General features: G+C 42.4%; 1 protein-coding gene across 1 annotated transcript in view; it reads right to left on the bottom strand.

Moving 5' to 3' along the window:
• Positions 1-22,292, bottom strand: part of LOC309551114 (putative cation-transporting ATPase 13A4) — a 148,783-nt gene extending 126,491 nt beyond the window's left edge. The window contains exons 1-2 of the mRNA XM_082251560.1: positions 22,185-22,292; positions 13,922-14,094 (exon numbers count right to left, since the gene is read on the bottom strand). Of these exons, the coding sequence (XP_082107686.1) occupies positions 13,922-14,094; positions 22,185-22,232 (221 nt within the window). The 5' untranslated portion in view covers positions 22,233-22,292. The remainder of the gene's footprint in view (positions 1-13,921; positions 14,095-22,184) is intronic.
• Between the last annotated feature and the right edge of the window lie 2,083 nt (positions 22,293-24,375).

Below are 24,375 nucleotides of genomic sequence, written 5' to 3'. Positions count from 1 at the left end.
CAGCCACAGAAAACCAAGTTCTTTGCTGTCAGGTGAACGCCTGTGGGCTAATTTTTGGAGCCTGTACTGGCCGACACTTACTTCTGTATCCTGTGAATGCCTAATGTACCTCCAGCCACAGAATACAAAGTTCTTTTCTCTCAGGTGAATAGAGATGTCCCGAACTATTCGCCGGCGAACAGTTCCCGGCGAACATCGCTTGTTCGCGTTCGCCGCGGCGGTTAAACATATGCAATGTTCGGTCTGCCCCCTATACATCATCATTGAGCAAACTTTGACCCTGTACCTCACAGTCAGCAGACACATTCCAGCCAATCAGCATACCCTCCCTCCCAGACCCTCCCACCTCCTATAAAAAAGCAAGGACAGCATCCATCTTAGATTCATTCTGAAGCTGCAAGTTAGTAGAGCAGGGAGAGTGCTGCTGCTGCTAAATTTAATAGGGAAATCATTAGCTAGGCCAGTGTTCTGTGTCTACTCCTGCTGTAAGGACAGCCTCCTGACAGCATCCCAAAAAGCCCTTTTTAGGGCTGGTATATCAGTCTGCTTTTATTTATTTTTTTCTATATATATATATATATATATATACAGACTGTACTGTGTGCACACCACTCATATCGGGTGGCACAGTACCTTGCAGATAAAAAAGTCATTTTGAGCCGGTTCACATTTGTGCGGATGCGCTGATCGCATGTAATTCGGAGTGCACTGCTCCTTCATTACATGCGATCTCCTGTGTGGATGCGAGTTCAGCCATACACTTTGTATGGCTGAATTTGCAGCGCATACGCAGCAAACTCACACAGGAGGCATTTTTTGAGCCGCCTCAGAATAGGATCGCACAGTGGTTCACACTTGTGCGATCCGATTCTGTGCGAACTGTCAGATGGCACTGCGATATGCGATCAAACTGGGGGTGTCGTTAACATTTAATTGACACCCCTGCGTATCGCATATGGCAGTGTGAACTGCCAGATGTGCGGATGCGATGCTGGATCACGCTGCATATTCGCGGCGTTCCTGCATCGCACAAATGTGAACTGAGCCTTAATTTTTACCCTTTAATATAATTGCAGTTGCCTTCCAGTGTGTGTCAGGCCCACTGACTGAACTGTGCCCACTGCCAGTGCCCACCACTCATATAGGGTGGCACAGCACCTTGCAGATAAAAAATTCATTACATTTTTCCTATAATAAAAAATAAAATTCATCCATAAAAAACAGGAACTGGCTTTTTCATTTGAATTTCAGTAGTGCAGGGATGGTGATAACCTCTTACCAAATAAATAGGATGATAACATATACCAAAATATATGAATCAGATGTGATAAATATAAGCATAAAATCATAAGTACATAAAAGCATGACATCACATCAATAGGAGTCCATAAAGTCCATAGGTATAAAGTGCATAGAGCAATGAAAGTGCAAACATGAAGGATCACAGGTGCGACTTATGGGGACCACTCTTGCTTGCCACCACCACACAGTGCTGGGAGAAGTATCTGAAATTCAGACTCACCAGGCGCCTATGCCTAACCACTCTCATGGACTAGGCAACAACAGCATATAGTAAAATCAGGTTTCCTCCAGATCTCTGATTTGTGCAGCAAAGACTCATCTGGAAGATTTCCTAGTAAATTTATAGTGCACTATAAATTTACCAGGAAATCTTCCAGAGGAGTCTTTGCAGCACAAATCAGAGATCTGGAGGAAACCTGATTCTACTATATGCTGTTGTTGCCTAGTCCATGAGAGTGGTTAGGCATAGGCGTCTGGTGAGTCTGAATTTCAGATACTTCTCCCAGCACTGTGTGGTGGTGACAAGCAAGGGTGGTCCCCATAAGTCGCACCTGTGATCCTTCATGTTTGCACTTTCATTGCTCTATGCACTTTTATGGACTTTATGGACTCCTATTGATGTGATGTCATGCTTTTATGTACTTATGATTTTATGGATGAATTTAATTTTTTATTATATTTACTCATTTAAGTAGCAGCAATTTGTGTTATTTGTGTTATTCTGTCAGGTTTGTGTTACCTGTATTTCCTAAAGCGCAGTGGATTACAACATCGTCTATTAATTTAGTACAAGTAATAATATTTATATATTTAATTTTTCCTCTGTAATATAATTGCAGTTGCCTGCCATTGAGTGTCAGGCCCACAGACTGTACTGTGCCCACTGCAAATGGACTGTTTGCGGTTGTTTGCGGTTGTTTGCGGTGCGGTAAACGGGGAGTTTGGTCTGTCACTGTGAAGCGGGCATAACCCTTACACTACCTGATCGATACAACATCATACCTGATCGTATTCACACACTGGATGTTTTAAAGCACGTTATTCCAAACAATTTAGTAATGTTAGATGATTTATGCCCTTTATGGATTAAAACCCGATTCTGCGTCAACTACGTAATTTTCCATGGTAGTTTTGCCATGGATCCCCCTCTGGCATGCCACAGTCCAGGTGTTAGTCCCCTTGAAACAACTTTTCCATCACTATTGTGGCCAGAAAGAGTCCCTGTGTGTTTTAAAATTCGCCTGCCTATTGAAGTCTATGGCGGTTCGCCCGGTTCGCCCATTCGCGAACATTTGCGGAAGTTCGCGTTAGCAGTTCGTGAACTGGAAAATGTTATGTTCGCGACATCTCTACAGGTGAATGTCTGTTGGCTAATTTTTGGGGCCTGTACTGGCCGACACTTACTTCTTTATCCTGTGAATGCCTAATTTTTCAGACTGGCATTGAAAATCAATGGGTCTGTAAACGTTCCGCTAAATTGTGGATCGGATGCGGACCCATTTTACAGATGTGTGAATGGATCCTATGTATTTGACATGTATTTACCGGCTGCTGTCAGTTCTGGCTGATTTAGAAAAAAAATAAATACATTTTTTTGCTAAAAAAAGGAAAAAAATTATGGCAAATTTTCCAATAGCAATACTTCTGGTATGTCAGTGTCCATGTTGCGGGACTATGTGTGCACAGCTAGTAAGTATTTTGTGGCTGCAAACATGACCTCGAGGTTTTTCATGTTGACCTGCCATTAAAATGAATGGGGTCCGCCGCGAACCTGTGGTTCGCGAACATTTGAGCGAGTTCGCCGTTCGCGACCTGCCCCGGCAGATGTTTGTCCATCACTATTTGTAGGAAATGCAGCAGAAAAATCTATTTTCCAGTGCTTTGCAGAGTTCAGACTGGTAGGCTCGTTTTCAGACAGCTTGGGAGGTATGTGCAGCCAGGGCAGATGCCATCACAATACAGCTTAACCATCTAACCTTTGGAAGATTTACCCCCCTTAATGACCAGGCCATTTTTGGCAATACGGTTCTGCGTTACTTTAACCGACAATTGCACGGTCATGCAACGCTGTACCCAAATAGAAGGTATGTCCTTTTTTCCCACAAATAGAGCTTTCTTTTGGTGGTATTTGGTCACCTCCTGTGTATTTTATTTTTTGCACTATAAACAAAAAAATAACAATTTTGAAAAAAAAAATATTTTTTTACTTTCTGCTATAAAATATATCCAATAAAAAATTGTTTAAAGCGGAGCTCCAGCACCCCCCCCCCTCTTTTTTTTGGCCTTCTTCGTAAGGTCCAAATCTTTTGTTTGTTATAATTACCTTAACTGCAGTAATGTCTACAAGAATATTCTCGCAGACTGCCTATAATCTTAAAATTAACATTAAGGGACTCAATGTCCCTGAAAAAAGAACACACACTCTATCTCTGGCACGTAAACTTAAGGCCAATGTCTTATTTCTATAGGAAACACATTTTCGCTCCGACGCGATATCAAAACTATCAAATAATATCTACCCCACCTTTTTTCATGCAACCAATAATATGGCCAAAACAAAAGGAGACTCTATCCTCCTGCTTAAAAACACACATTAGCAATATGTAGATTCCCAAGTTGATACTAAGAGTCGATACATATTCCTTAAAGGTCGGATAAAAGAACGTACGTTCACCCTTGCTAATATATATAGCCCCAATAAATCACAAGTGAGCTTTTTTAGGGAAGTTTCACAACTTTTAACAATTTTCCAACAAGGAATCACTATTCTTGGGGGAGACTTCAATGTCACACTAGATCCCACATTGGATGCTTCATCTGGTAACTCCTCCCTGCCTTATAGAGCAATATCAAAAATCAGAAAGTCTCCACAGTCCCTTCAACTACATGAGTCTTGGCGTACTTTAAACCCAACTGAGAAAGACTTTACCTACTTTTCACCACCCCACAACCTATATACCAGGATTAATTATATTTTCCTATCACAAAGAGATCTTCCCTACATTCATGCGACGACTATTGAACCCATGACTATCTCGGACCACCACCCAATTACCTTATCCCTTTCCTTCCCCGACTAAGATACACCTATAAAAATTTGGCCTTTAGACTCTTCTCTGCTAACCAATGAACATGACGTAAATCACATCAAATTCCATATACAGTAATACTTAGCAATTAACGACACCCCAGATACATCATCAATATCCCAATGGGAAGCTAATAAGTGCACAATTAGGGGCCTATATTTGAAACTGAAAGCAGATAGAAATAAGTCCCAACAACAAGAAATGTCTAACCTCATAAGTAAAATTCAATCCCTGCAATCCTTACATAAATGAACCAGAGTGTCTCAAACCTATAAAGATCTCACTGAAGCGAGAACCTCCTTCCGCAACCTCTTAGACATTAAATATAAGCAGGGCCGGTACAAGGGGTGGGCGGGAGGGGCGGCTGCCCTGGGCGGAGTATGGGAGGAGTGTGGGAGGGGGCGCCAAAACACTGAAGAATCACCTTTATTCTAAGCTCCTGTGTTGCTAAAACATGTCCAAAATCAGAGCCAACAATGCGCCCATATCTTCTGCAGGCTTCCCGCCCCTTGCTGGAAAGGAGAGGAACACTCTCCTGGGCACAGGTTTCGTACAGGCTGGCTGGTTGGATCGGGACTGTGAGAGCTCCTGTACAGGTGGGCGGAGCAAGCAGAGCACACTACACTGCAGCCTCCATCACTGCTTTCTGCTCAACAGACATCTGAGCTCTCCTCTCCTCCTCAAGCTGAAGATAAGAGACAGATAGCAGACTGAATTTCCTCCTCCTGTGAGTCCCGATCTGTCCTGTCCTGTCCTGTTTTACACTGTGCAATGCTGTGCTGTAAACCTGTACTGACCCTTGCAGTGCAGGTTTACTAAAGAGAAAGTAAAATGTTTTGACTAGGTTAGGAATATACTGGGACTTTTCAGGCTCCACATACTGTAAATGAACTCCACATACACACTTTATCTTAATGAAAATCCTGCCTTTTAATAAGATATAGTGTGTATGTGGAATACATCTACAGTATGTAGAGCCTGAAAAGTCCCAGTATATTCCTAACCTATTCAAAGATTGATCATAAACAAGTGATATGTTGCAGCCCAACTCCAGCAAAGTGAAACAGTCCACCCTTGCAGTGCTGGGGGAAATAGCCTCATCACATACCTACCATACAGGAACATTAACCCTGTATGGTATGATGAGGCTGGAGTGTGACCCAGTCAGTCACAGTTTACCCAGGAGCTCCCGAGGACCAGTCACAGCACTGGAGAGAACCTACTGGAGCAAGGAGTAAGGTAAAGCTGGGTACACATGAAACAAAATTTGTTCGGCTCAGCAGGGACCAGCTGAATTTTGATCTATGTGTGGCCTTGCCTGTTAGAAGCCGCCTGTCAGAATGGGAGCTTCTGTAGAATGGGAGCCTGCTGGAAAACCTTGTTCGATCAGCATTGCAGCCAATCGGCTGTACTGCTGATCAGTGTATTCTGACAGAGAAGAGTCCCCAGCGTCAGAATACGTCTCGTGGAGGGGATTTCTTCATCCACCTCTTGTGTGGATGGATGAATCTGTAAGTGTTTTTTTTCAATTCAGCCCACTGGCTAAACCAAAAAAAAAAAAACTATGCATGTGTGCCAGTTTAAGTGCCGAATCACACTATTGCAATGGCAGACATCGCATGTGATTTGCACCACATTGTGGTGCAGATCACATGCGATGTCTGTGCAATGTGATTTCAGCCATACAAGCTTTTTGGCTGAAATTGCATCCTATTTGCACAAGAATGGAGCAGGGCCCTTTTTTTGGTTCGCACTGGAATCGGATTGCATGGGTGTTCACACCTATGCGATCCAATTCCTGCACCATTTCACAGTTTGAACTGCGATCTGCGAATCAATCTGAAAGTGTCATCATTACCTTTACATTGACACCCCCCAGAGATTTGCAGATCTCAGTGTAAACCACTGTGCGATTCTGGTGCAATGCGGGAACCGGCACTGAATAGCAGGGTTTCCCGCATCACAGCAGTGTGAACCAGGACTAAGTGGTTTTACCCTAATCCTCTGCTCCTAGAATAAAAAAGTCCCATACACACAATGAGAATATCAAACCATTTTTTTTTTTTTTACATGCTAGTCTTAGGAATATACTGGGACTTTTCAGGCCCCATTGTAAGGGTTGATTTTTGTTTTTTTTTCCTGAAGTTGGGATTTAAACGTTTATTATGAAAAAAATTCAGGGAATACATTTGGGTTAGACAGGTACATTAGTTGGTGGTTTAATGTATATATTGAGTGTTTGTATGTATTCATGCATATATGAAATGCCTCATAGGGGTAAATTATTCAGTCCTGACCTTAGCACTCTATACATAGGTGTAATTATCAAGTGTGGTTATCAGGCATGGGTAAAATGATTTGTCATGCACAACCCAGGGGGGGGGGGGGGGGGGCGCAGTTTTGCACGTTCGCCCTGGGCACTGGATGACCTTGTCCCAGCACTAAATATAAGCGCAAGATGATGTTATCTCATAAACTTTTTTACGAGCAGAATAACAAATCTGGGAAGTTTCTAGCTAGATGCATTCAAAATAAAAGAATCAACTCCAAAATTCACTGTATAAAAGACCCCAGTAGTAAGGCTCATGTTGAAACTCAAGGCATAGCTGCTCAATTTCAAGAATATTATTCAGACCCCTATAATCTACATCCTGACATTGAACCTTCTACTACACACCCCAAACGCTCACGACTTATTCACTCCTTTCTTGACCAACACTGTCTCAAAAAACTTTCCCATACCGATGCAACTTTCCTTGAAAGCTCACTGACTGAACTCAAATTCCAAACAGGCAGCTAAACAACTTAAAGCAGGGAAGAGTCCAGGCCCGGATGGGTTTACAACATCCTACTACAAAACCTTTTTACCATTCCTGTGTTCCCCTTTCTTAAAAGCATTCAACACCCTTTCATCCCCTCCTTCACATCCACATAGATTATTAGACGCTCACATTGCTGTGATCTCAAAAGAAGGGAAGGATTCCACCGTTGTCTCAAATTACAGGCCAATCTCCCTATTGAATGTCAACATTAAAATTTTCGCCAAAATTTTAGCAAATCATATCCAACCATTTCTAACTACCCTAATCTCGAAAGATCAAGTAGGCGTTGTCCCAGGTAGGGAGGCTCGCGATAATACAATCAAAGCCATACATCTTCACTATTGGCTGACCTCCAATAAGGTTCCAGGGTCTTTTCTGTTGGCCTGGGATTATCTGACAGCAGAATTACAACATATGGGTCTACGTCAACAAATGCTCTCATTCATAATGTCACTATACAATACACCCTCGGCAAGAGTGAGAGTTAACGGCCACCTGACGGACGCCTTCTCCATAAGCAATGGAACCAGGCAGGGTTGTCCTCTTTCCCCGATACTATTTGTACTCACTTTGGAACCCATATTGAATTGTATTAGGTCCAACCCATATTGAATTGTATTAGATCCAACCAAAACATCAAAGAAATCACTATAAACTCCCATCCATATAAATTAGTGGCTTTTGCAGATGATATCCTTCTCTTCCTCCAACAGCCATTAATTTTGATTCCTAACCTACTCAAAAACTTTGAACTCTTTAACAAGCTCTCCTATCTTAACCACTTAAGCCCCGGAAGATTTTACCCCCTTCCTGAACAGGGCCTATTTTGCGATTCGGCACTGCGTGAACTTAACGGACAATTGCGCGGTCGTGCGACGCTGTACCTAAATGAAATTGACGTCCTTTTTTTCCCACATACAGAGCATTCTTTTGGTGGTATTTGATCACCTGTGCGATTTTTTTAAACATGCGCTATAAACAAAAAAATAGCGACAATTTTGCAAAAATAATATTTTTCACATTTTTTCACATGAAATTCCACCCCAAAAAAATGTAAAAATCTAAATTTTTTAACATTTTAGGCCAATTTGTTTTCTGCTACATATGTTTGGTAAAATAAAATCGCAATAAGCGTATTTTGATTGGTTTGCGCAAAAGTTATTGTGTTTACTAACTAAGGGAAAGATTTTTGTCATTTTTATTTTAATTTTTTTAACGAGTAATAGCAGGAATCTGCGATTTTTTTTGCTGGACTGCGACATTGCGGCGGACAGATCGGACCCTTGACTGACATTTTTGACACTTTTGGGGGTACCAGTGACATTACTACAGTAATCAGTGCTATACATATGCACTGTTACTGTAAAAATGACACTGGCAGGGAAGGGGTTAACTTTATTGGAGAAGGAGTGGTTAAGTGTGTCCCTAGGGGTGTGCTTCTAACTGTAAAGGGGCGTGGCTTTTCATGTAACAGAAGAGATCTACGGTCCTACATAGCAGGACCGTATGATCTCTGCTGTTACACAAGGGAGAATGACAGGCGGCTTTGTTTACATTAGCCGCCTGCCTTTCTCCCTCTGTAACCGATGATCGTGAGTGACCGGCGGACATCGGGTCCGCCGGTCACATGCGCGGGGATCCCAGTGAGCGAGCGGGGGAGGGAGCGCGCCTCCGGCGGTGCGAGCTAGCCCCCTATTGGCTCGCAGGCGAGTGACGTACCGGTACGTCACTTTGCCTGCACGGGGCTGACCGCCGCAGTATATGTACTTGCAGCGATCGGCAAGTGGTTAAAATTAATTTCGGGACATCCCTAGCCCTGAACATATCTCTCCCCCAGTCAGTGTTATCCCAATGTCAAGCCAATTTTTGTTTCAATTGGGAACCCTACGCAATCAATTATCTTGGCATATCTCTCCCAACTAAATTGACAGACCTATTTGAAGCAAACTTCCCACCCATCACAAAATCCATTTTGGAAGATCTCCAAAAATGGAATGGCTTTTTCTTTTCCTGGTTTGGAAGAGCAGCCCTGTTGAAAATGAACATCCTCACACGTATCTTGTATCTCCTTCAAGCAATTCCAATCGCTATTCCAAACTCTTTTTTCAAGAATCTAAAAGATTACTGTATTACATTTTTGTGGAACCAAAAAAGGCCTAGAATTAGTTATGACCAACTAATTAAACCCAAGCATAAAGGGGGGATTGGGCTCCCAGATATACAACGGTATTACTGGGCGTGCCATCTCAATAGAATCGTAGATTGGAATGTTCATGGTAACTTGAAAGATTGGACCACCCTGGAATCAACCTTTAGCCTTCTGGAACTCAGATCCATTCCGTGGATCCTACCCAAACACATACCGAATATACTAAAAGAACACCCATTAATTGGACCAACCTTGAAAACTTTTTGTCACATATGCTCCAAATTTCATTTATCTTCTAGCCTTGGTCCTCTAACACCTATAAACAATAATCCCGCCTTTGCACTCGGTCGATGTTTGACTTCTATACTCAAAATGTGGCCCCATGACCAGATGACAGCTCACCACTTTTTTGACAACGATTCCTTCCTCGAACAGTAGAGAAATCTTTCCCGTCCGAGTTTTACAAACAATTAAGCCGTTGGTTGCAAAGCATTAACCGAGATAATCAAATCTCCCGTCCCTTCTCAAGCTTTGAATCCCTCTGTACGGCTAAATCACCCCAAAGACATGTGATATCTACCATTCATGCCCTGTTTTTCGAGCAGTATTCCCCCAAATCTAAAGCCCGTACACACGCAACGATTATCGGCCGACCGATCGTCCGTCTTTTGTCCAGAGTGGTGTTTTGTTGGTTGGAATGTGCCTAGACTGCACACAAATTTTCTTGCCCAACAAAATTCTACTTCAGAAATGATGTCATGTGTTGGTTTGCTTTCTTTGTGTTCTTTCTTCTCTGAGCATGCCCAGTCTTGCTCATTAGATTTTTCCCTGTCGAAATCTGTACTGACTGCACGAAAATCGGCCTTGTTTTGACGGCGGACAAAAATTTTATAGCCTGCACACCAGATTTTTTTCGGCCGAAAAGTCGGAGTCGGTTGTCGGAAGCATCATACTAACAAGCTGAAAATCGGTAGATCGGGTGTTGGACGAAAATTATGTGCCGATTTTCGACTCGTGTGTACGAGGCCTAACAGGGCCTGCAATTCTTGGGAACATGAGTTGGATATACAACTGACCGAACAGGATTGGGAAAAAATCTTCACTATCACTCGCAAAGGTTCAATTAATGTCACGACTGAAGAAAATAACTATAAAATTGCAACCCGATGGTACAGAACTCCCCATATCATCCATTATTATAACTCTTCACTATCAGACATATGTTGGCGCTGCTCCCGGGAAAAAGGTACAATGCTCCACATATGGTGGGAATGCTCTTGCATACAACCGTTCTGGGTACAAATACATCAAATCATTGTATCTATGTCTACCTATCCAATTGAATTTAATCCAGCACAATTTCTACTTCATCACTCCAATGTTCCTCTGGCAGGCGCAATATCGAATGTCCCTCCCTTTTCATCTACTCAATGCGGCCAAACTTTGCATTCCTTCTCTATGGAGGTCCGACCGCACACCCTCTACATCAGACTGGTTAAAAAGAGTAAACAAATTTGCGGAAATGGAGAAACTTATACATATTGCGAAAGACACTCCAACTACATTCTATGACATTTGGGCTGGCTGGATACACTTCCGAACCACTACACAATATTCGGATCTTTTCGCTACACCTTCCCCCCAACACACTTGAACCAAAGCTATGATAAATGTTATGTTACTTCTATGTGAATCTTGTGTACTACATGTTATTCTTCACCATCACAAAAGAGTTGGACCCTCCCCTCCCTAAAAAAAAGGGTGTGAGGGGAGGATTCCAACATGTACAATCCTGTCATTTAGTCCTTTACTCTTCCTTTTATTTTTTACACACGTCTTAGAATGCCTCTCTTTTTTTCTTCTCTTCCCCCTCTCTGTACACCCTAATAAAATGACCTCAGGTTTCCAATATAGAGGGGGTCAACCCCCTTTGGCTTATAATCTTGTTTCCATTCCCCTATCATAATCATCTTATTAATATACACGTTTCCATGAACTTGCAAAAATGGGTTATCCACTACAGATGTGTTCTATTACCTTTTATGTTTATATGTTGGTGATGGTCTACATGGACATTGTTAAACAATGCTCTGTTGATCATATCATCTGACTGCTTTTTGTTTACGTTATGTTTGCTTTCTTCAAAATTGTACTATTGGCCATTGTATGAAGTTTCTATGCTTGTATAACTTTTTTCTGTTTTTTATTCAATAAAACTTTTAAGGAAAAAAAAAAAATTGCTTTAATGTATTTTTTACTTACATTTTGCATTTCATAAACCGTTGCACTAATTTTATAGTAACACAAAAAACATGGAAGTACCAACATTTTATTAACCTCCCCCCGTCCGCGCTACAGCCTATATACGGCTGCAGCGCGGACTCGAATTTTCGGGAGGCCGTTTTTAAACGGCCTCCCAGTGACACGCCCCCAGCGCGCTCCCGCGAGCGCGCTGCGGGGAAAATCTGTGTCGGCCGTGTCCCTTGGACACAGCCGATCACAGATCGTGGTGAATGGCCAATCACAGCGGCCATTCACCACGTGATCTGGCCGTCCAATGAGCGATGATCTCATATGTAAACATATGAGATCATCTCTCATCGCCGGTGTAACGTTAAAAAACCATACCCCGTGGAGAAACCATACCCTCGTCACTTCCGGGCTGAAACAGTTGAGCAGCGCAGCAGTGCGCATGCTCAGAGCCCCGGATACGTGATTGAACATTAAAGAATTAGACAAGTGCGCATGCTCGGTGGGCATGAAATTCTCACGGCACTGTGTCTAATGTAAAACTTGCGGCGCTTACATTAAAACAGCTCATCTGAAACGTAAATCATCTCCGCTCTTCGCCCTGTCACTGCCCTCATCTCCGGTAATAAATATAAAAGCGGCGGCGGGTGTATGTGATGTAATTGTGACGGCGATCGTGGCTCCGTGATCCGCTTTTATATTTATTACCGGAGATGAGGGCAGTGACAGGGCGAAGAGCGGAGATGATTTACGTTTCAGATGAGCTGTTTTAATGTAAGCGCCGCAAGTTTAACTACCGTGAGAAATCCATACCCTCCGTAGCGGAACCGGAAGTGATGAGGGTATGGTTTTCTCACGGGTATGGATTTTTCACGGAACACCGGCGCTCCTTCCTCACACGGAGCCTGCAGTGTGAGGAAGGAGGGGGAGCCGACAGCCGCTGGGGACACACAGCAATGTAATCAGGGCACCGATCACCAGTGCCCTGATTACTAAAAGGTAAAAACACACACACAGTGCCCGCCATCAGTGCCCCCCATCAATGCCCACAATCAGTGCCCATAGTGCTGCTAGTCAGTGCCCATCAGTGCCTGCTCATCTAGGCACTGATGAGCACTGACAGGCAGCACTATGGGCACTGAGTGTGGGCACTGATGGTGCTGCCCATCAGTGCCGCTCATCAGTGCCACCCGTCAGTGTCCAGTGCCATCCGCCAGTGCCCATCAGTGCCGCCTATCAGTGCCCATCAGTGCCGCCTCTCAGTGCCCAGCAGTGCCACCTGTCAGTGCCCAGCAGTGCCACCTCTCAGTGCCCAGCAGTGCCGCCTCTCAGTGCCCAGCAGTGCCGCCTCTCAGTGCCCAGCAGTGCCGCCTATCAGTGCCCAGCAGTGCCGCCTATCAGTGCTCATCAGTGCCGCCTCTCAGTGCTGCCTCTCAGTGCCGCCTCTCAGTGCTCATCAGTGCGGCATATTAGTACCTCCTCATCAGTGCCCATAAGTGCCACCTCATCAGTGCCCATAAGTGCCACCTCATCAGTGCCCATCAGTGCAGCCTATCAGTGCCCATCAGTGCCGCCTCATCAGCGCACATCAGTAAAGGAGAAAAATTTATTTTCAAAATTTACTCGCAGAAAATAAGAAAAACTTTTTTTTTTTTTCAAAATTTTTTGTCTTTATTCTTTTTTTTTGTGAAAAATAAAAAACCCAGAGATGATTAAATACCACCAAAAGAAAGCTCTATTTGTGTGAAAAAAATGATAAAAATTTCATATGGGTACAGTGTAGCATGACCGCGCAATTGTCATTCAAAGTGTGACAGCGCTGAAAGCTGAAAATTGGCCTGGATGGGAAGGGTGTTTAAGTGCACAGAAGGCAAGTGGTTAATCACAGTGTCTGCTTTCAGAAAATATTGATTGTTTTGGGAGTTTTAAGTAATCCTTAGGCCTAAAATGATTTTTAAAACATGCAAACAAACATTTTTGGGCTCTGGTACAAAAAAATGGCTCTGGTACTAAGGTGTTTAAAATACCTGTTTTCTGTTCCCCAACACTGCACCCTCTCTCCTACCAGGCACAGTGTTGAAGTTTTAGTCTGCCTCGCCTGCCTGCTGCCCCTAGCAAGTGAGGGGAGGCAGGGAATGCATAATCCTGCCTTATTACACACAGCTGTTGAGGAGGGGGAGAGGATGGTGGGAGGACAAGGGGCTACGACAAAATGCACCTTTGCCGAAGTAGCCAAAAATCCTTGCACCGGCCTGCGCTTAATTTTAGATCCACAGACAAAGGCCAATGGACAAATTAATATACTTACAGTTCTTTTGAGCAAAACAATATCGGCTTTTGCTAAACTACATGGAAAACAATGGCACCATACATCCAGCTCAGGCCTCCAATAGAAGAGAAGCTTCAGGAACCCCAGTGACAGGATGTAACCAATTAGACACAGGATACTACGCCATCTTTCAGTTTTGTAACCAAACATTTCCTGCAATTGAAGAAAAATGTGTTTAAGTACAGTATATTTAAATCCAAAGTTTTTCATGTTCACCTTCCATCCCCACTAATGGCCACCTATAGGTCATTAACCACTTCTGGACCGGAAGGTTTTACCCCCTAATGACCAGACCATTTTTTGCAATATGGCACTGCGCTACTTTAACTGACAATTGCACGGTCGTGTGACGCTGTACCCAAATATAATTAATGTCCTTTTTTCCTTTCTTTTGGTGGTATCTGATCAACTGTGAGATTTTTATTTTTTGCGCTATAAACAAAAAAAGAGTAATAATTCTGAAAAAAAACTATATTTTTTTCTGCTATAAAACTCAATCTAATTGTTTTATCATTTTAGGCCAATATGTATTCTGCTACATATTTTTGGTAAAAAAAAATCCCAATAAGTGTATATTGATTGGTTTGCGAAAAAGTTATTGCGTCTTCAAACTAGGGGAAAGATTTATGTCATTTTTATTTTTTTTTTGCTAGTAATGGCAATCAGCGATTTTTAGCGGGACTGCAACATGGCAGTGGACAGATCAGACACCTAACCAATATTTTTGACACTTTTGGGGGGACCAGTGACATTACTACAGTAATCAGTACTAAAAATATGCACTGTTACTGTACTAACGACACTGGCAGGGAAGGGGCTAACGCCAGGGGCGATCAAAGGATTAAATGTGTCCCTAGGGGGTTCTTTCTAACTGTGTGGGGTATGAACTTGCTGGATGAACACAGAGACCTGTGTTCCTAAATAGGGGGGACACAGAATCCCTGTGTTCATTACTGACATAACAGCGGTTTGCCGTGTTTACATCGACAGACTGCTGTTCTATCTCCACGGGGAGCGATCACGGGTGCCCGACGGACATAGAGTCTGCCAATTGCCACGTACATGCGCCCCCACTAGCTGTTCCATGAAGCTACGTACAGGTACATCGTTTCGCTGGACAGATCCGACCTGCCGCAGTATAAGTACGACGGCTGGTCGGCATGTGGTTAACTGACGTATATGTCAAAAGGTAAACTGAAATCCTTCTCCAGGATGCAGCAGGAGAAGATATTAGCCCACTCTGATTAGTCACTGTCTAGCAAAACATCCACATCTCACCAAGACCTGTGTTCCTAAATAGGGGGAACACAGGATTCCTGTGTTCATCACTGACAGAACAGCGGTCTGCCGTGTTTACATCGACCGACCGCCATTCTGTCTCCACGGGGGAGCGATCGCAGGTGCCTGGCGGACATTAAGTCTGCCAGGCCCGCTGATTGGCTCCTCCTGTGCCAATAAGTGCAGTACAAATACTCCCAAATTACCCATTTTGGAAAGTAGACAGTTCAATGTATTTAGTAAGAGGCACGGTGTGTTTTTTAAAGTTGTAATTTTTTTGTCAGAATTTTTTTGGAGAATAAGGAAATAAAAAAATAAATAAAATCACATTTTCTTTTTTTACATATTGTCACCAGTGCAGTACAGTGTCATCATTTAACTGGTGTGGTGGTGATCAGGGACACTGACTGGTGACAGTACAAAAAGGACATGTCATTTTTTTTTATTATATTTTTTTGTGACCGGGGCAATATAATGTTACCATAGTAACATTGTACTACTCTGGGGAAGTGATAAGGATCTTTTTCTTTTTTACACATTATGATTGCTTAGTGAATTACATATTGCTATAAACAAGACTTTGATTGAATGAAACTGATTTATTCAGTTTGTTTTGTTGTGATTAGCTGTAATTAGTCAAAGCTAATCACGTGGTGCATATGGGCTGTGATTGGTCCTTTTTGTACCATGTGATCACATTGACCAATCACAGCTAGCAACACAATTGTGCACAATAGATGGCATGAAAGGAAGTCATCTGTTGTTTACAATGGTCATGTTACATTCTGTGATTGGTCACATGGTTCCGATGGACACAGCCAGTGAAAGATCGAAGTGCTGAATGCCCCCTTTCTAAGAGGACAGCATATGATGTCCATTCAGAGCAGTAAAGCCACCACCCAGCCATCATTCTGCTATAGGCAAGGTGGGAAGCTGTTGAGATTCACCCTTTCTTTTTGTCCTGTTTACCATTATGATTGACATTGAAAGAAAATGTTGGGTTGTCTCCAGAAAAGTAAAAGAGGGAAAATCTTCCAATGGGGAAATTGGTATCGGTGACACCCAGGGTTTCCCTAATTTTGGAGGGATTTCCACTCATGCCCTGTTTTGACTATGAAACAGCCAATGGGACACAGATGGAAAATATACCTGACAGGAGTTATAACCCTCACTTATCCTATCCAAAATAAAAAAAAAAAAAAAAAGGTTTGCCTTTAGTTCTACTTTAATTTGTTAGTCAACTCCATCGAAGGCCTCGTTCACTAATTGTACTAATTTGTACACTAATTGTACTAATAATTGTACTAATTTTAGATGGCCATCTGTGCCTCTAAGGCAGGTAAATATAGCCTTTTTCATGGGTGTACTGATCAGTATGCCCATGTGAATGAGGTCTTAAAGTGATTGTAAACAATCACCTTGTAAAACAACCCATTCGGTTTGAAATAGAAATGAAAGGCAAAACATTTGTGTATAGATTTAAAATAAAATACATTTTAATAATGATCACATTCCCTCTGTTCTCTGTAGCAAAATAGAAGGGGGAAGATGAAGCAGCAGGACACTGAGCTAGCCAGTGAATGGCTGTGCAGTGGGGGAGTGTCAGGACAAGTCTGATCATTGGAGGAGAGAACAGGAGGAGATAGAGCAGGAGAGTGTGCTCTCCTGCTTAGTGTGGTCAGTTTTTAATATGAAAGCAGAGGGACTAGCAGGAACACCTGGGATTTCACACAAAGGAAGCAATACAAAGAGAACAGGATACTTTTTAATACAAGTACATGGTACATCAGGCACATTACAGAAATATGAAATGCTGGGGTAATAAATGCTTTAATCTGCTAGTGCATCTAAAGCTACCCTCTACACAGATTGACATTGCTGCTGTCCAAAAGTGTTTACATTATAGGTGAGGGGATTAGGAGATGCAATTTTGAAGAAATCAAGTGGTGCACAAGGAGCCTTGACCAGGAAGCTGTCACATTTAGCACTGGTAATAACACCACTGCTAAATGTTTCACTTCATAGTGCAGCTGGCGGGTTGATGAGCAGAACACCCAAGTATTTGACCGTTCACTTGGGAATCTTCATAGACTGTGCACAAAATCAAACGGGTTTTATCATATTATTTTGCCCGCTGATTGATTGTTCTTAGCCTATAGTGTTAGGCTTTTTTATGTATTGGCGAAAGGCCACTGACAATAAACACAAACATGGGTATTATTCCTTAATTTTGCGCTATTGATGAGAAATTCACACAACAGTCTTTTCCATATAAATTGACACCTTAAAGTCTTGCAACACTTAGGCTGGCCATACACTATACAATTTTCTTATTCAATTTCCTTTAGATTTACCTTAAACTATGTAGTGCAAGGGCCTGTCTGATTACATACAAATTGAAAGTGTTTAGGTTTGACCCTATATCACATGGTTTTGGTAAATCTAAAGCAAAGTTGAACAAGGAAATTGTATAGTGTATGGCCAGCCTTAGACTGTTTATTTGGTGCCCTCCTTGGACTTTATATTAAAGTGGTTATATTGGCTCTCGCTACTGTCAATCACAACCAGTGAGCTGATGAGTTGAGAGTGGGGGGCGGGCCTGAACCACGCTCTGTATGTAAATGGACACACAGAGCAGTTTCTCAGGAGAGAGCCTGCTCGAGTGCTCCATAGCAAGCTACTTGCTATGGGGGCACTCGGCAGGAGAGTGGGGCCAGGAGTCCTGGACGGGGACCTGAGAAGAGGAGGATCGGGGCTGCTCTGTACAAAACCACTGCACAGAGCAGGTATAATATGTTTGGTATTTAAAAAAAAAAAAAAATTGCCTTTAATATCACTTTAACTTGACATGTTCAGGATTCAATACCTAGTGTGCTAGTATACGTTATTGTTTTCCTGTTTCACCTTTTCCCTGTAAAGAAAACCATTGCACAGCTAAGACACCAACCTCTCTAAAAGGGTAACTGTAGCTCAAAATTGGTTACACTTTAAGATGACAACATTCTTCCCCTAATCCCTCTCTAGAGAAAACTGGTATTTCATCTGGACTCTGATCTTCCCAAAAAGCATCTTTGGGAAGAGCTTACCTGGACATACAGTAGAGCATAACATAAGCAATGGATACATGCTTCCACTCATTATGACGGCAGAACCCTTGACCTTGTTTTCTCCCACCTATGCTCTCAGTGCAACCTCTCAAAAAATCTTTTCGATCCCTCTGATCACTACCTTATTAATTTCACTCTCTCCCTCTCTTCCACCTTCTCTCCCTACAACCACCTAACAATTACCCATAGAAACCTTTGCCACCTCAACCCTTCTCTTCTCTTCTCTTCTCTTCTCTTCTCTTCTCTTCTCTTCTCTTCTCTTCTCTTCTCTTCTCTTCTCTTCTCTTCTCTTCTCTTCTCTTCTCTTCTCTTCTCTTCTCTTCTCTTCTCTTCTCTTCTCTTCTCTTCTCTTCTCTTCTCTTCCCTGCTACTGACCACCTCTATGACAAAATATCACCTCTGTCCTGCCTCAACCTAGCCACATCTGTCTACAAGACTTCACTGTCATCCTCCCTAGACATACTGGCCCTACCCACTCCACATCATTTAGAATCAGGCCCCAACCTCTACAACCTTAGCATTCAGAAGACACCAGAAGTCTGAAAAAAGGTAGTTGTGTTCTTGAGCGCCTGTGGCATAAGACTAAGTCTCAGAAAGATTTCAACCAATATCTGCCCTCCAAAAATATACTTGCTTCCTCATCACTGGCAAGCAGACCTATTTTATCACTCTCATTAACAACCTATCATCCCATCCCCTTCAACTCTTCTTTACCTTTAACTCTCCAATTCGTCCTCCACTAGATTGATCCAATTTGTGATGGGTATCTCTGCTGTACAGATACCTTCCCCACTTAACACTCCATGTCCACAGGTACAATAATTATTTTCCTCATTCAACCCCACCACTATAGACACGTTTGCTAAACTTTTTCCTAATGTCCACTTAACCACCTGCCCCCTGGGCCCTATTCCTTTGCAAATGCTATAGTCACCCTCTGTCTCTATCCTACACTCTCTAGCACACATCTTCAATCTCTCCCTCTCCCTCTGCATCTTCCCCAACTCTCTAAAACATACAATAGTGATCCCCATACTTAACCCTCCTCTTATGTTAGCTTTCTGTTACTATCCATGATGTTAACGGGTCGGTTTTGACCCGTGTCTTAAATCAGCCATAAAATACCCTCTAAACAATTATTTATCATCCAATTTGTTTCTTACCTCTTGGTTACCTTGTTAGGTTTCTTTATCCTTGAAAAGATTGGTTTTAATATTTTTGGTGTGACCCCTTAGACATTTCTTTTGATAGCATACCTCTCATTTTCAAATTTAAAAAATGGTAAAATAAAGTCAGCAACTCTGAAATGTATTGGTCCTATGTTTCTTTACTTTATTTAGAGAAGCAGACAAGCAGGCAAAGAGATAGGCCCCTCCCTAACTACAGCTCACAGGGTTGAGAGGTGATTGGCTGTCAGTGTTACTAATCAGAGAGAGTGTTTATGATTTCAGTTTTGGCACTTATTAGTGTCCTATAATCCTATATTATAACTGGGTCAGAATTGACCCTAACACCATGAACGTCTTAATTTTCACCACAGTATTTTATAATTTAGTGAAAAGGATTATTTTTCTATTACATTGTTTAAATAGAGGTTCCTGACAAAGTAAAAAAATCTTGATGCAATAAACAAATTTATGTGATACTTATAGACATTCAAAACCTGAAACCGGGTCGGTTCTGACCCTAACACAAGAGGAGGGTTAAAAAGCCCTCACTGGACCTCAACAATCTTAACAACCTAAGCCCCATCTCCTTGCTCTCTTTTCTATTCAAACTCATTGAATGTCTAGTCCACAGCCAACTGAGTGACCACCTTCTTGATCCCTTTCAGTCTGGATTTCGCTCTCAACACCCAACTGAAACTAAAACTCACAAACTATTTGCTAATGTCTAAATCCAATGGACAATATTCTGTACTCCTACTCCTGGACCTCTTTGCTGCCTTTGATACAGTGGACCCCCTCCTCCTCAAAAAATTCCACAACTTTGGTCTCCGTGACTGCACTCTTTGCCGCTCTTCATTCCTACTTATCCAACAGCACATTTTGCGTGACAACTCTACTTCCTCTTCTCTCCTCTTGCTTTCTTCTTTTCTCCCCCAAGTTTCTGTTCTTGGACCTCTCATATTCTCCATCTACAGGTAATAGCCTCCCATGGCTTCCAATACCATCTCTACATTGACAACAGCCACATTTATCTCTCTACCCCTTAGCTCACTCCTTCAGTCACCTTGTGTATCACTAATTTACTAACAGACATATTAGCCTGCATGTAACACCATTTCCTTAAACCTAATCTATCCAAAACCAAGCTCATACTATATTCTTCCCCATGTGCCTCTTCCCCTAATTTCTCTGTCAAGATCGATGGCACAACTATCAACTCATCCCTGCATGCCAAAGTTCTAGGTGTAATCCTGGACTCTGAACTCTCCTTTTGGCCCCACATTCAATCACTGTCCAAATCTTGCCACCTCAACCTATGAAACATCTCCGTGCTCTTTCCCCTTACCAACCTTTCAGTGTCTGCTATTCCTCCCTGTCCATCCCTCCACTGGTTTCTGCTCACTCAATTAATTAAATTCAAAATACTAACAACAATTTACAAAGCGATCCAAAACTTGGCCCCCAGCTACATCACTAACCTAGTCTCAAAATACCAACCTATTAGTAGCTATTACCTTTTGTATCACTTGACTCTCCCTCCTAGATTGTAAGCTCTAAAGCTCTAAAGAGCCCTCTTGTATTAAATTGTATTGTAACTGCTGTCTGCACTCATGTTATAAACGCTGCAAAAACTGTTGGCGCTATATCAATCCTGTAATATAATAATAATAATTACTTGAAGTCTCTTAAACAGACCATTAGATTATTTTAGATCTGTGGAACTTAAATTCAAATCCTAGTTTTCACTGTCTACTATTTGCCAAAACTGGAACACACCAGACCATGTGAAAAGTAAATAGTATCATGCAGGGTTTTTTTCTTAGAAAACAAACCATTGTTTTCTGTTTATAGCAAAACTTTTTGTTACACACATTTTAATAATTATTAATAATAATATATGCATACATTTGTGGAAGTTATTACAATACATATTTTTAAACCAGCCTTATGGTGAAGATGACAATTAGTCCAAAAAAAAAAATTGACACTAGACATTTTTTTTTCTCCCAACTAATAAGTAGACACCTTAGCGAGCAATAAGCTACAATTATCTTAAGACCATACAGTATAATATATTTTATTTAAATAGAACAGGTAATTCTTTAGTAGTCTAGCTTTATTGGGATCAATCACCATTGGCACTATTTTATTTTTCAGAAATGTGGTCAGCAGATTATGAATGTACTCTCTTCTCTCCATTCTGCAATATCACTATTATTGCTGCATTTCCCATAAGAAAAAATGATACATTAAATATTTAAATATTTAGTATGTATGTATGTTTGTCATAAAACAAATGTATATTGCATGTAAAAGGGTAAAAATCTAATAAAATATGTGAAGAACATAATCAACAAGCTTAATGACATACAATGTGAGGAATAAGGTAATCACATCTAGTATTTCAGAACATTTCCCAATATATTACATCATAGGTATAATATTGTGATAATAGGTAGCTTTTGTATGCTTTGTAAAGCTGATTATACATGTTTATCAGCTATGGATCTCACGATATGCTGAGTGTGGCAGCAACACAAACTTTCTATTACTGTCAGTTATGTAAAATGTTCCATGAAAAGCTTCTAAATTCAGTAAATTATATATATATATATATATATATATATATATATATATATATATATATATATATATATATATATATACAAAGAATGAACTGTTTGCTCACCATTTCATTCTCTTCTCCTTGGTTAAGTATGGCATGTTTTTCTCCCATTTCTTCATCTACTGTGCTGACTAAAGATTAGCAGGGGGATGTAGCAATACTGAATAATCCCTCCTGACTTGCACACTCTCTCACTCTGGTTCTTTTACAGTCACAAGTACAGCCTCTTTATTTGCCAAATGACGCCAATTGGCATTCAGGCTTCCTGACATTTCCATATGAGATTTTTTTTTAATTAATTGAACAATCCAACTAAATAATAATGCCATTTAAGTAATCTAGCTCTGTCCTGCCTATTAAATTTCTGTGTTAAATGTGTCAAATCCAATTTGCAGAACTGTTTGATCCCCTCTTGAAGAAGGAGGGCATTCACATGAAACACGTTGAGGCTTTGGTCCCCGTTAACATCCCAGCTTGTTATTTACTTCTTGAAGTCAACCCTAATGTGAACCAAGGTTTTGGTACATGTATCACACAATTTGTAGCTTGGGTTATCTAGGGGCGATAATACAAGGGGGGCGGGGGTAAGAGGGCTGTATGTTCCTGCTGTTATGAATCTGCACAGAACATATGTGTTTATATTACACTGCTCAAAAAAATTAAAGGAACACTTTTTAACCACTTACCGCCCGCCCGCCGTCAGATGACGGCGTGACGGTGCAGCTATTATCCTGGGCGGACGTCATATGACGTGACCCAGGAAATGCAGGGCAGGCGCGCGATCGCGGGCGCGCTGCAGTGCACTGCCGGTGTCGGCGTGTCCCGGGACACAGACGGTCACCGGCAGGGGGGAAACAGCCAATAGGCATGGCTGTTTCCCACGTGATCGGCTGTGTTCCAATGACACAGCCGATCACGATGGAGGCGCCCGGGAGATGACCGCGCATGCGCGATTGGGAGCGCGCAGCGCGGTCATGTCGGTGGCACTGTGTTCCGTAGGAACACAGCTGTCACCGGCGGTAGTAAACAGTCACTGACAGTGACTGTTTACTATGTGATCGGCTGTGAATCCATTCACAGCCGATCACAAAATGTAAATACAGAGCAGTAACTGACTGTTACTAGCTCTTCTCCCCTCATACAGTTTCCAGTATGAGGGGAGCAGAGCTAGAAATAGTGAGTTACTGCTCTGTACACCTGTAAAAAGTAAAAATCACACAAATAAAGGTCCCCACACAGTCCTCAGCCCCCCCCCCCCCAATGTCACCTGTCACCCAACAGTCACCTCATCAGTGCCCAGAAATTGACACCCATAACGTTCACATGTGAGCACAGCGATCGCAGGCAGAATCACCGCGATTCTGCCCGCGATCCGGAAATCATTGCAAATTGCGGGACGCCTGTGCGTTGCCCGTTTTTTGCAATAGCACCCCAAACGCTGTGCGATGTTGCCGCCATTTCCGCCTGCCGAATCGCAGTAACATCGCGCAAACATCGCATGACGCCCAAAAAAGGTACAAGAGTTTCTTTGGGGCGTCATGCGTTGTTTGCGTGATGTTACCTCGATTCGGCAGGCGGAAATCGCAGCAACATCGCACAGCGTTTAGGGTGCTATTGCAAAAAACGGGCAACGCACAGGCGTCCCGCGATTTGCAATGATTTCTGGATCACGGGCAGAATCGCAGTGATTCTGCCCATGATCGCTACGCTCACATGTGAATGTAGCCTAAAGTTCACCGGTCACCAGAGACTGCCATCAGTACCGCCGTGCACCATCGCCCGTCACCTGTCACCCATCAGTGACCATCGCCCGTCACCTGTCACCCCATCAATCACCGTCACCTGTCACCCCATCAGTCATCGTCACCTGTCACCCCATCAGTCATCGTCACCTGTCACCCCATCAGTCATCGTCATCTGTCACCCTATCAATCATCGTCACTTGACACCCCATCAGTGATCGTCACTTGTCACCCCATCAATCATCGTCACATGTCACCCCGTCAGTGATTGTCATCTGTCACCCCATCAATCATCGTCACTTGTCACCTCATCAATCATCGTCACCTGTCACCTCATCAATCATCATCACCTGTCATCCCATCAGTCATCGTCACCTGTCACCCCATCAGTCATCGTCACCTGTCACCCCATCAGTCATTGTCACCTGTCACCCCATCAGTCATCGTCACCTGTCACCCCATCAGTCATCGTCACTTGTTTGCCATATACATGCAATCACTTACTGACCGCC

This window comes from Pelophylax lessonae (genome assembly GCF_965119305.1).
Source record: "Pelophylax lessonae genome assembly, chromosome: 3".
Lineage (NCBI taxonomy): Eukaryota > Metazoa > Chordata > Amphibia > Anura > Ranidae > Pelophylax > Pelophylax lessonae.
This window is presented reverse-complemented; position numbering and strand designations above follow the sequence as displayed.